General features: G+C 36.8%; 1 protein-coding gene across 4 annotated transcripts in view; it reads right to left on the bottom strand.

The window, feature by feature from the left end:
* The window catches only part of VTI1A (vesicle transport through interaction with t-SNAREs 1A), a 348,886-nt gene that overhangs the window by 250,193 nt on the left and 84,159 nt on the right, over window positions 1-14,534 (bottom strand). For all 4 annotated transcript variants that reach the window (XM_047073444.1, XM_047073446.1, XM_047073445.1 and 1 more), the window contains exon 5: window positions 8,623-8,707. In XM_047073444.1, coding sequence (XP_046929400.1) covers window positions 8,623-8,707 — 85 coding nt within the window. The remainder of the gene's footprint in view (window positions 1-8,622; window positions 8,708-14,534) is intronic.

Raw genomic sequence — 14,534 nt, 5'->3', positions numbered from 1 at the left:
CTGTAGATGATAAATTAATATATTTGATGATCTGTGTTTTTGAATATAATTATTACACTGTACCCAGCAATGAACACTCAAAAGATTTCTTGAAGAGAATAAGGGAGGAAAAGAGGAAGGAGAAAAGAGAAGAAAGAGGTTAATAATAACAATGAGGAACAGGTAGAAGATTAAGAAAATGTCAGGAGACATGAAAAAGAAAACCCTGAAATGATAAAGAAAAGGGCTACCTTCAGTTTTATAAAAAAACTTTGTTTCGATAGATACTTCCAAGACTCATTAAAATTTCAAAATGAGGGGGTGCCTGGGTGGCTCAGTCGGTTAAGCATCCGACTGGCTCAGGTCATGATCTCATGGTTCATGAGTTCTAGCCCCACGTAGGGCCCCATGCTGACAGCTCAAAGCCTGGAGCCTGCTTTGGATTCTGTCTTCCTCTCTCTCTTCCCCTCCCCCACTCACACTCTGTCTCTGTCTCTCTCTCTCTCTCAAATAAATAAACATTAAAAATTTTTTAAAAGTTCAAAATGAATTCTACAGTGAGTTGATTAAAATAATAGTAATAATAATAAGGGAAATTGAAAGACAGTATTAAGAACCAAAAGACAGAATGTGATAAAACTGGAGTATTGTGGACTTCTACTTCACAATCCTCCTATAACTCCTTGAAACTCTCTGGAAAACTCCATCAGTAGTTCAGTCAAGACTCTGAGACAATCAAAGATGCAAAGGAAGGGACTGCATATCTCAAATGCACTTGTTCTGATTCTTTTAAAAGTTCTGAACACGAAACACATTTGGTTTGATTTTTAAAAGGTAAGCTGATGATTGATTGCTTTTCTTGTATGAACTCAAAAAAAGATGTAGGTAAAGTAGACAAAAGTGGTGTACATAGCTTATCTTATTCTCATGAAAATGCTATAATTCTAAGAATTATTTGTTTCCCAGAAGAAAAAAAAAAGTGCTCCATATGTTTCTCTGCCTTACTCTATTAGGACAAATATATTCAGATTTTGATGAGGGAAAATCATAAAAAGCAAAAATAACCTGAAAATATCATGTAAAACAGGTCTGTGGAAGTATAGCCCTAAAATGGGGACTATCTGCAGCTTAAAATTAGGTAAGAATTACATAGTTTTGAAATAAAATCTATTTTTTTAATTAAAAAAATATTTGCAAGGGGTATAAACTTTGGAAAAAGGGCACAGACCGTCAGCTACAAAGTGGATATGGCTTGAAGATCTACCAATGGTGACCACAGTCGATGGTACTGTATTATATAACTGGAACTTGCTTTTTTTATATATATATATATATAGAGAGAGAGAGAGGAGGTAAGGAGGGAGACAAATATGTGAGGATATGTTAATTAACTAGATGGTGAGAATCCTTTCACAAGAGAGAAAGAGAGCAAGTGAGAGAAAGAAAGAGACAACAAGAATCCTCATAGAAAAGAACTAGGACTCCAAGAAAACCCTCGAACAGAAATGGAAGAATCTCCTGTGTCACTTCTACAACAAATACGGCCTGGATAGAAAATATGTATTTTATGAAAAGAACTTATAAATACGTGAACATTGGTAGTACGCTTACGCAGAACATCTATCTTTGCATTTCCCTGATAAAACAAGACACACAGGAAATTGTGATGAATATACCATTCGTTTAAAAATGACGTAAGTAGTGTTAGGGGCACCCGGGTGGCTCAGTCGGTTGAGCGTCCGACTTCGGCTCAGGTCATGATCCCGCGGTCTGTGAGTCCGAGCCCGGCATCGGGCTCTGTGCCGACAGCTCGGAGCCTGGAGCCCGTTTCGGATTCTGTGTCTCCCTCTCTCTCTGACCCTCCCCCGTTCGTGCTCTGTCTCTCTCTGTCTCAAAAAAATAAATAAACACTAAAATCATTTAAAATAAAAAAATAATAAAATAAAAATAATGTAAGTAGTGTTAAATATAGGGAAAAATGTATTTTGAGAAAAATAAAGTGTCATAATGAGTCTCTTTTGGGTTAGTGGATAGGTTACTAGCTGTTCTAGTTGCCAAGGAATGCCTATTCGTATTTGCCTAAACAAAGTAAGATAAAGAATTATTACAGCTCCTCAGCAAGACCCTCATATACAATGCCACCAATATCAACAGACACTACCACATGTATTACTCCATAGGAAGTGTAGGTGTTAACTAGACATAGCTACCTGCCTAAATTTTTCCACGCAGGTTTAGATATACATGATCTACACATGTGTGTGAGATTCAACGACATGGCTATTATCCAGTTCAAACAGGCACAGACTAAACGCTAACACTGGTAAGTGGACATCTAACTTAATTCTGAGGTGCACAAGTGTCTTGGCTGATCTTGTTAAAATGTAGATTCTGATTCAGTAGGTCTGAAATGGGACCCAAGATCCTGCGTTTCTAATAAGCTCCCAGGGGCTGTTGCTGGTTCTGAGCCCCACTTTGGGTAGTAAAGAACTGATACATTTCCTCTTGAGACTATACAAGATTAAGCTAAGAGATAATGTATGTTTATATTCAGAACCTACCTAAAGTGAAGATTTCTAGAGGAAAAAGGACCCATACTTTTGTGAGATAATTTTAAACATCTTTCTACATACATTATTTCATTTATGCCTTGTGTAAGCTCTAGGAAATAGGTATCATTATCATCTTTTTTCAAATAAAATATCATCAGAAACTTGGTTTCAAGTTCAGATTTATAATTGCAGTGTCCACCACCAATAGCACAATGGACTAGCCATTGTATGTGCTGAAGCCCACCCAGGTCCAAGAACTAGTAAGTCTCCATTTGAGGGGACGTGGTATCCTTAAGAAGGAATCTTTGGGATCTTAGGCCAATTGTTAAGGAAGTTAATGACAGATTTCAAGCTACTTGCCCCTGAATGGCTTTTAAAATGACTTATAATTTCTCCCATATCTTTACCATCAAATCCTTCTATTCATTTCAATTAGTAAAAGAACCATATCTGGGATTACTGTAAACATTTCCTAACATGTCTCCTTGTTTCCATTCCTTTGCCACTCGACCCCTACAATCCCTGTTTTCTACAATTCAGATCAGGCCACTTGTCTGCTGAAAGCTCTCCAATGACATCACACTCTAAGAGTCAAATTCAGGGTTCCTTCCCATGCCCTGGGGCCCCACAGATTCTGTACCCCATCTGGCTCTGACCTAATCATGTACCATGACTGCTTGCCTACTTTGAAGCAGCCATCTTGGTCTTCTGTTGCCTGGACATCCCAAACATCTTCTCATTTTAGAGTCTTTGTGTTTGCTCTGCCCTCTTGGGATCCTCTGCCCCAAGTCTGCTTATTGATGGCACCTTTGTACTGTTCAAGACTCAGCTTACAACGCATCTCTCTGGGAAGTCTTTCCTGACTAGACAGCCTAAGATAGCCTTCATCAGTTACTCTTCAGTACCTTGCTTCATTTTGCCACTATCTGAAATGTACTAGTCCATTCATTTATCAGTTCAACAAAATGCCTGAATCATTCTGCCCCCAAACCCTGTCTCCATACACAAGTTGCCTGGGAACAGGGATCTTGGCTATCTCGATGCTACTGTGTCCTCAGCACATGACACACAGTATTCAATAGTTCTAGAATACGTTATGTGAAAGGGAACTTAATAGATGTGAGAACATGACATATTTGGACTACAACAGATCACTTTGGAAAATCTAGGTATGTGGGACCCATTCGTATCTAAGTGCGGTCTATTGGTTAAGAGCATGGAATCAGACAGTCTGACTGTACTATTTCCTAGCTTGATTATAAGTGTGGGCAAATAACCTCTCTGTACCTGTTTTTCTATCTGTAAAATGAGAAAAGAGTAATGACTGCACAGGGTTGTGGTGAGGATTAAAGAGATAACGAAGGCAGAAGACTGAGAAAGAAAACATTGCATTATTTCTACGTATATCCAATCACTAGTCCATGGTGGGGAACCTGCAGGGACCTGAAGGGAGGATGGAGTACCTTTTCTTCACAGCAGAAGACTGGCAAAAGTAGAGCACCTTGTAAGGAGATCAATGACCAAATGGAACACCAGAGCTGGGTGGCTTGCTGTGGCTCCCGGCCGAAGGAGTGCGGACTCATAATACTTAGATACTCAGGGATGGCAAGAGCAAGGTTAATAACTGGTACAGCCTACTCTTCAAAGATGTGAGGCTACTAACTGTAGGAAGACACTCTCATGGTTCCGGAGACGTACTGGCAGGTGCACTTGGGCCCATTTAAGGTACAGGGTGGGATAGTCATGACTATCTCCAACTATCTGCTTACCTATTGAAAGGAAAGAGTGAGCCTTGCATTTCTGCCCTTGTGTAATTTCTCTTGCAACCTATTTTGTTTATTAACCATACAGTGTCCACTAGTTTTGTGCCTGTTGTAATTCTGGGATAATTTACTGCAAAGGAAAGAAAAATCATATTTTCAGACTAAAGGGCAGATGACTCAGAGTTTTAAGTCCCTGACCTCAAACAAAATGGTTATCTCCACAGCTAAGAGGCATACTTGATTATTAGCAGGAAATGAAAAAAGGAAGAGTCCCTTTTTATTCACAGATTTTAGGACAAGAACTTATAAGAAATGTCAAACCAAGTCAAGCCAATGGCTCATACAACCACCATGGTGTTTCATCTTTGATGGTCACTCTTAAGGTAGTTTGTTAATGAGTCTGATAACTGTCCCTCTTGATATTAGTCTTAGACTAACATGTCCTACCATCAGCTCTTTAGTTTAATATCATTTACTCTCCCATCTGCCTCTTTTCTAAATAGAGCTGTTCGATTAACTTGTAATCTCATAAATTTTCTCAAAAAGGAAGGGATCCATGAAAGAAACTTGATTGGTATTAAACTCAATATATATCAAGGTATAAACGGCACTTAGAAATAATCATGTACTTTTTCTCAGACCAAATGCATTCTGGACATGTGTTCCTCTGCTGAGTAGCTGTTCTTAAAGTCACAATAACTGCCAATTTGACAAAATAAATGATTCAAGAACTGTAGGAGATGAGTTTCATTATTTGCTAGGAGGATACTAGTGGTCAAACTAATATGCTTTCCATTCTATTTACATATAATTGATCATATATAATAATCGAACTTTCTCTTACGATATTTGCCAATAATAGTCATCAAGTTAATGAATAGAAAAGTTTACAGATTTTTGTTGAAATCTCTTGCCAATAATTTTGAAAGATAACCACTTTCGCTGACAGTAACATATAAAAATGATGACTTTTACAGAGCCCTCGTTACTTTCTAAGAACCTGAATATATATGATCTCATTTTACTTTATAACAACCTTCTGGGATTCATAGAATCTGGTGTCAGGTTTCCATTTTACAAATACAAAAACATGCACAGAGAAGTTAAGTGATTTCTCAAAGTCACAGAGCTGATTAATTACCAGCCCAAATGATGGAGTTGTTCCCTCTTTCTCCAATTCAGCCGATCAGACAATAGTTCCTAGATTTTGTGGAAAAGTAAAATTTCTAAAAACATTTCAGAGGACCCAAATAGCATTGCCAATTTTGTTATTTTTCTGGGTAGAGAGAAAGTAAATATATAACTTCCACCTACTATTTATATCACATCATAAAACTAGCCTGTCTTTTATCACCCCAAAATAGAAAAAACATCATCTGAGAAAAAGTGTAGTCCTTTAAATTAATAAAATCTGCCTTATGAAAAAATCACTACTTTGTAATTTTTTTCTCATTTGTAATTTTTTTCTCATTTTGCTGTGGCCTGGTGAAAACTCCTGTTGTGGTCAAAGAACTATTAGACCAATACTTGGAAACCATTCCCCTCTTCTCTGCTCTTTCAAGTCATACTAGCTTTTCTACTGCTTTTCCTCCTTGCATTTCACAGTCTTTAAGAAAAAGAAACCAATACATGCTAAAAGTTTTTCCTTTTGAAAGACGTTGTTCTACCAATACTATAACAAAATGATCAGCATCATAAATTTACATCACAAGCAAAACACAAAACTGCTGGCTGACTAGGCCTGACCAGGCTGAGGGCTACATGGGAAGCAGCAAATGCAGAAAGAACATGGCGCCCATCACAATGACTTTTTCCTCACGTTACTTTAGGAAGATGCAAGGACAGGACAAAGGCTTTGTGCCTGCCTTTGTGCCTGCTTTCTCATTTCTCACTCCACTTTCAAACTCAAGAAAATGAATTATCGTGATGACTCTTATCTAGGCAAAGGCTGTACCATATCTGTCATTACCCACAAAGCCCACCCTGGTCCTCCTCCCAGACTTGGTTTTATAGTCTGCAAGAACTTCCCAAGCATTATATGACAAATAGATACCTAATTTTACAAAACTTTATAATCTACCATTGTATTCTACCAAAAAGTCCAAGGGGATGGAGGTAGGTTTTGGGGATACTCTTAAAGTGACCTTCTTCCATGTTGACTACATTGATAAGCTGATGTGAATGTTGTATTTTAGCACACATCAAAAGGAATCACCATCAAATTCCATTCAATCTTATCATCTCGATCAATGTATGATCCTCTAGTATCTGTGATCTTCTTTGATAACTTCCTTAAGCTTTGGGATGGAAATACATGAATGGTATAGTGAAAGAGAAAAGGTAGCCCAATCAGACAAATCAAGCCCTGTGATCAAGTGTCAAAGCAAGAATATGCCCAACCCAACCCAGTCCCATGTGGAAAGAGACTCACCAATGGGATGTTTTGTCAAAGAAAGTCCTTAGATGTTCAGAATGCATAGGGATACCTTCCCCAAAGATGTCAAAGTAACAATTTTTAAAAATTCCTTAAATGTATACAAATTTTAACCACAATAAAATTATTTTCTGCGAATAAAGTGCCTGTATATCATCAAATGACTACAAATTAATATAACATTTATATTTGTATAGTTTTATGAGTTTTATGTTATATAAAACATTTTCACATATGGGATCATATCTTAGGATTTTTTTGTTTTGTTTTGCTTTAGAGAGAGAGTGTGCAAGTGGTGGGGAGGGCAGAAAGGGGGGTGGTAGAGGGAGAGGGAGAGAATCTTAAGCAGGCTCCACGCCAAGTGCGGCCCAACATGGGGCTGCATCTCACAATCCTGAGATCGTGACCTGTTCTGAAATCAAGAGTTGGACGCTTAACCAACTGAGCCATCCAGGCACCCCTTATTTCTTAGGAATGTTCTGAGACATATAATATTATTTCCATTTTATTGAAGTAGATACTGAGACTACGAGGTTATGTGAGTTGCTCAAGGTCACACACACAAGAGCTAGAACCAGTCTGGTCCTTTGACCTCACCTTCAGGGCTCTTTCTGTTATTGACATTCTTCACCAGGGCAGTCACTTCTAAAGTTGAGCCCAAGGACAAAAGGAACAAGTGAAAGGTGGTTTTTATTCCAATCAGGGCAGAAAGCCAATCTATTAATAATGTTAGAAAGAAGGGCTGCCCCACTGTTAATGAATCTGGAAGGGTTACAGTTTTTTTTAGTATTCTCACCATTACTATAATGCCAATGCCATTTGTTTTGTTCTGATTCAGTTCCCTAGACCTCATCACATAGTAATAAGCCAATATAGGATAGCCATGAACCCAGGTCAAGAAAAAACACCAGCCATTCACAAAAACAAATCTTTGGAATTATTTTCATTATACCTGCTCTTCTAAAATAAACATTTTCATAACACTAAATGTAAAATATCAATGGAATTATTATTAATCACATATTTTTTGGGGCTTACATACTAGCCAAGAGCTATCCAAACTACGCAAAATAAATTCTACACAATATATATTTCACAAAACAAAACAGATAGCTAAGTTATAAGAAATGGATGACTTTGCAGGGGTTAACAGATATTTATTTACTGTATAAAAAAACACAGTCATTGCATGAAACATTTATAATAAAAAAGCCTGTCTATTTTAAGTAGACAAGTCTTAGAAGTCAAATTCGTGCCGCATTTTCTGAAATTAATAACTAGTGTTAACACAAACCAAAAGTTTGGACAGTATTAACTAATGCTAATAAGATTCCCATGAACATTAGCCTCGTTGCTCACTATGGCTTTTCTTTTCCCACATCTGATTATGATTAAAAAAAAAAAAAAACAAACGAAACAGGATCATTAGGAATCATTTTCAACACCGGGACAAGAAAGCAAGGTAAGCTAGATTTTGTTACTGCTTTTGCCCCTAGTTCGCATCATTTAGACTGATTAAAATGTTAATTTTTACATATGTGAATGAATGTAAAGGGGCAAACAACTGGAGGCCGCACCGTGCGCCAGCAATCATTGCGGGTGGGTAAACTGACAACATGTAACTGCATATTAAGACAAATGTAGAATTTAGACAAAGTATTCCATCTCTTTTCAGATGTATACTTTTAAACCTCAGGAACTGTTTTCGGTAGATGTCATGCCTTTTAACTTGAAAAAAGATAAGCGCAAATAAGCTCCCAATTGTCTCCCCAATATGTAAACCACATCTCGGGCTGCTGTCTCTGCTACTCCTTTGAAGTTTCCCTGAAATGTCATGTGTTGTGAAGACTGCTGTGCATAAGCAAGACAATTTGCTCACTCTCAGAATTCTTACCGGTTTCCACTGCTATTTGGTATCCAGCCTCTAGTCTCCGAGATGACCTTTCCAGCCTCTCTGTGTTATCGAGCAGATGTGCCCTCTGAAAAAGAAAAAGGGAAAAAAATCAGACGGTCGTCTACAATGTTCTTTTTTTGCCTTAAAAAAAATTTAATGCCTTCCTATGCTCTAACATTTCGGGGGGGGGAGTCACTAGCCATTATAGATAATTTTTAGCAAATCTCCTATGGGCAGATTTCCAATCAATCATGTATGGACTATCCGCTTTTTTGTTTTAAAAGGCAGACTCATATTGTATGTGGCCACATGAATCTTTTTCCCAAACACTGAGAAATGTACGAAGATAAGAGCCAACTGGATCTTTCCTATTTCAGCAGAGTAGATGCATGAGGCCCTCGCATAGATAGATTTATGATGCCTATTTTGTATTTATTTTTTATAAAATGCAATCATTTAAAAAACTCATTTGTTCTTTTGATTCCTGCAGATAGTAATTTTTAAAGAGAAACTTTATTTTTAAGAGAATGCTGCCCTTCCCCTCTCCCCGCCCCCCACCTGCCCATTTGGGAAGTGTAGCAAGATGCCATATAGAATATTCGCTATTAAAACAGAATATTAAATGCTGTTCTAGTTTTAAGACAACTTGGGGTAACCACCAAGAAACAAGAGAAGCATGTTTCTCCATGCACAGATACTCAAGAATGTGGATTTATTTCCAAATATACGACACTGGATTGAAGGTGGACTTTTGACACCTACTGTTTTAGACTGTGAACTAAAAGGATAATAATTATACATATTCTTTTATATTGGACGGGATAATGAGAGGATTTCCCCCAAATTCTCAACTTCTCAACTTTCTTTTCTGTATTGAGGCTGTTTTGTTTTGTTTTTTAACCATAATGATCAGCCACTATATCTATTCAGTTGACCAACCGATTTATAAACTAATCATGGCTGTGAATAAGTAAGAATATATGCACGCACATGAATGTGTGTGTGTGTGTGTGTGTGTGTGTGTGTGTACAGATGCACATATGTCTGGACACTTAGAAACATATGAATATGTGTATCTGTACATTTCGGTGTGTCCATGCGTACAAGTATTTGTATAAATTAGTACTTTTCCCCATCAAGTCAGTTTTGGTATCTGGTCAAACAGAAAGAAAATGCAACCACAACTCCTATAACTTTGTGTTGTTGACAGATGTCATTTAAAATCGAAGAAATGCTTTCTAATAATAATAAAAAAGGAGGTGCCACACGTATTATCTGAGTGGCTGTCGAGCGAAACGATCTACCTTGCTCTAATGAGCCCCCATGGATCGTGGAGATGCAAGCTGTATTGACATGCACACTTAAGCTAATACACCTAGACCAGTGCCTCCAAGCTCTAGCAGCCAGGGATGCTGACAGAATATCTCGCTTCCATCTTCAAAGAAAGGAAGTGATTAGTATGTTATCATTACCATTCAAAACGTGATTTCCTTATTCCCTCCCGGCATAGGTGACACATCTGAGATGCGGCCAGACGTTGGAGGCAGCTAAAGCCACATCAAAGCTTTCCTTGAAATTTTTTTGGGGGGAAGGGCCTGGGGGGGGCGGGGGGAGGAAGAATCATTAAAACAATGCATTTAGAACAGAGAGATAGGACCTGATGTGAAGGTCAGGAAAGCTGCAACAACAGTCTATAATAATTAATAGAGTTGTCTAATATACAGTGGAGAAATTAAGAGAAAAGCTGCCCCTCCCTCTGCAAAAAAAAAAAAAAAACTAAATAAATAAAAGGGAGGAAGGAAAGAATGCTTATATCATGAAAATGCTAAATCACTAAAGGCTGTAATTGAGAAAAAGAAAAGCAGGGGAGCTCTCTGTGTTTGGCATATATGACTATCTTTAAAGAAAATTAAACACTTCACTCAGCTTGTCAAAAATAGCTTTCTTCCTCCTAATTTTCCCTGCATGCAGGTTTTGGGCATAGGGATTGTTCTTCCCTTCTCTGAATATTGTTTTCTACCTTAACAAAGGACTTAATTTCAAACTGGTAATTCTCTAAAACGATACCAGATTTGTGAAATCAAGAGTAAATGTGAATTTTAATTCAGAATAACAGAACAAAAGTTTTTGGCTCATTTTCATATTGGATGAAATCCCTAAATTAAAAGAGAACATTTAGCCGCTGCAAATTAAAAAACAAAAAACAAAAAAAAAAAACAAAAAACAAAACCCAAAGATCAGTACTGGAAATGGACAGTCTAATTATATGATAATAGATAATACAAGAAAGAAAGCATTTAAATGTAAGATGATTCTTGGAATTCCACGAAAAGGAGACAAAACAGATTATGAAGTGTATGGCTCTAATGAGGAGCAAATTTCTAAAAGAACTTAAAAAAAATGCATATTCCTAAATCATGGAAGTAACTCTTCTTCAGGACAGTTCAATTTTATCGGAGTAAATCTGCACACAAGAGGACTACCAGTTTACCAGCAGCTTTCCAGCAGGACCTCACTTTGTATTTTGGAACCTCTTCACTTAAGTCAAGCTAAAATCAAGTTCTTGTAACAGCTGTGCTATTTACATTGTTCCCTTAGTTGTGCATTGCCCTGGTCTCTGAAAATGAAAGGAAATACACTACAGTAGCAGCTGATGCTTTCAACTTGCCCCCACACTCCATCCCAAACTCATTCTCTCACCCTCTCCTCAGCCCTTTCAAAGCAGGTAAGTGAAGCTGTGCAGGAGCTTCAGACAGAGCTCAGCTCGCGTGAGGAGCTGCGCAGCGTGGAGAGCTGGAGATTCAGGATTCAGACGGAGGGCTCGGCACGGCCAACATCAGTTCTGCTCCCCGTGCACACCAGCCTGCCTTCAAGCACGCTCAGTCCCCAGAACTGAGCCGGAAAAGAGCATTACAAGGAAGGGATGGGGGCATACTCTGTTTCCAAATACAACAAAACATCCTATTTTGAAACAGATGAGTGCTTGTCTTCTCAGGAGAAGTATAAAGGGGAAATCTGGGGTACACTCGCTGATTACTATTAGAATCCTGACTGAGAAACAATCATCTCTTGAGCAAACCATGTATCAGTGCACCATCATCATGCTAATCTATTTTACAAATATCGATGCTACATCCATATCAAAGACTGGTAAAAGAATATTCCAGAGTATATTATTCTATTGGTTGAATGACCTCATTCTTCCAGGTACAATTCCATTCCAGGTTACAGTTTTGGAAACACGCAGTCCAGAACCGTTATTGACGAAACAGTTGCTATAGGCACAAACAAAAGAATTAAGCCATAAAATGATGATGGAATGTGTTTTAAAAGAAGTGCAGACGTGATGTTTTCAGCTTTTAGAATTAAGATTTCTATGTCCACACAATTCAGCTCAACAAAAATAAATCTGTCAAAAATGCTGATTGTAATAAGGCACAATACTTTATTAATTATATTCACTAAATTCAGGGGCAAGAGCTTTGTGTAGTTTCTTCACCAGAGATTTTCAAGTCTATTGTTAGTTCCATTAAGATCTGAAAATTCGGATTCTTCACCTAAGCATGGGCATATGCAAATACACACAAGCAGGTATTGTGTCTTGCAAAAAAATAATGTTGAGTATCACTCACCTCAAGAAAAATCTCATATATCAAAACTGCAATTGATTATATTCATTTAGTATATACATCTGCTTCCATAAAACACACAAGAAGGTTGGAAGGTAAGGGTTTTATATATTTTCACCTTTTAATTTTTTTATCAGTATTGCTTTTACTAAGAGATGACAGCACTAATGCATCTTAAATCAGAAGAGTTGTTGAAAACCACTGTCCACAGCCTCTCATTTAGCATTCATATCACCTACAGAATGATGACATACCAATAAAAAAAAAATTCTAGGAAAATCCAAATCAATGCAGTCAATCTAAACTCAAAAATAATTCACAGTACTCCTTAGAAGCAATCAGACAACTTTTAAATTGCAAAATGGGCCATTATCTTCTGCCCTAGTATAAAAGTAACAAAACTCAACGTCACTAAGTAAAAAAAATATAACTGCTTTTACCTGTGAAAAAAAAGTATATTTATTACATATTTATTAAGTTTGGCCTACTTAAAAACAAACAAACAAAAACAAGACCAGAATCATTCAGCATCCCTCAACGATACTGGGATAAAATTATAAACATTGCTGTTAATATTTGCTGGGCCACAAATAGGTCTGGAGCTGCATTATAATACAGACCGGCAACTCAGAAAAATGAGAACTCACGTGGGTGCTATTTCCTACAAAAAGGAAAGTGTTTAACAATGAGGAGAGCTTTGGCTATTCTTAAGAATCTGTGTACACAGACTAGTAGAGCATTTATAACATATGTGTGTTTCCCTAAAAGGAAAACAGATTCATGGTATCTTGTGTTGGACCTAAGAATCTTGGGTGAGGGAAAAGGGTATATTTAAAAAGAGTTTTCAGTAAATTGGAATGTCAGAAAAAAAACATTTTAATCATATTGACTTCTTTGAGAAATCGATACAAATAAAACAAATCTGAAGTCAGTTGACATTAAAACCACACTTAGGTAAACTTTTAAGATAGCCCTTTATTTTTTTCCTCCCTTTTTTGGACTTTAAAATATGAATTTTCTCCAGATACCAAGCAACAACAATGATCACTGTCCTAAGCATGATTAGAGTTTACTTGTTTTTTAACAGATAGTCAGCAAAGAACATTTCTAACAGTATAATCAATACTTTTGCTATGTGTGAATTTTCCTGGAAAAAATGAACCCAAAGATCTTACTTCAGATGTAGAAATTCAATTTTATAGGGAAAAGCAGAATTAAAAAAAAAAAAAGCAAGCTAGGAAGTACTCACCTCTTCACGTAATTTTATCAACTGCAACATGAATGCACACAAAAAAAAAAAAAGATAAAAAGGAAAGAAATGGCAGGAAAGAAAGATCAGTTGTGTGACAGGATACAGAATTAACATTGACAATTTATCTGTTTACATGTTTAGCATTTAAAAATCACAGACAAACACATTAAAAGAACCTAAACAGAGACTACATGCAGAGTTTTTTGAACGAATAAAGATCACTTTCTCACACTGTCACATTAAACAAAGAGAATAGTGTGAAATTCTCTTTTAAAGTACATCTAAGACACCATCATGAAATAAAGGGGAACGACTTCATAGAAGTCTATATTATAAAGAAAGAAAACAAGTTTACTGTTCCTCTCTTCTAAGAATGTACCACTGAAGAGGTTTTGTATATACAAGTTTTCAGGATGTTTCTCTATTTTGAATCTTGACAACTGATTTCAGATTTTCTGTATAAATAAAAATGATTAATAGTTCATGCTTTTGTCCCAATAAATATGTAAAACAAATAATTATGTTAGTTAATATCATAGATGGGCCCACTCTAGTAATACGATTGTATTTGGAGGTGACATTATTTTAACTGAGAATAAAGCATGCCGGGAGAGATAATATTTAGGACATAGTATCAGAAAATATTTCACTATCCTTAGAAATACTGTGTATATCTGAGTTGATTTCTAGGGTTTGTTTTGCTTAAGAGGCTACTGCAATCACATGGTGATTTTCTATTTTTTTAGTTTTTGAAGTTTCTTCATTTTTCCATTTTCTTCATCTTGTAAACTGGGCCATCTTAAAGCCATGTTGTCTGTTACTGCAGTGTGTTCTCACTGAAGTCAAACCAGAAAAACCACTCTTTACGTGCTAGTAAATTCCCTGGCATAAGGTTTTAATTCTCCTTTGTAGGACATTTTTTATTTGCCTTCAATCTAACAGATAACACAAGTTACTTTAACTCTTTAGAAGCTAGAAAATGGACACAACCATGTATCTGACTCATTTGTGCGTGTGTGTATGTGTGTGCT

The sequence above is a fragment of the Lynx rufus genome, unplaced genomic scaffold (assembly GCF_022079265.1).
Source record: "Lynx rufus isolate CCGP_SWC_20201006 ecotype Redwood Valley unplaced genomic scaffold, mLynRuf1.p SCAF_11, whole genome shotgun sequence".
NCBI lineage: Eukaryota > Metazoa > Chordata > Mammalia > Carnivora > Felidae > Lynx > Lynx rufus.
This window is presented reverse-complemented; position numbering and strand designations above follow the sequence as displayed.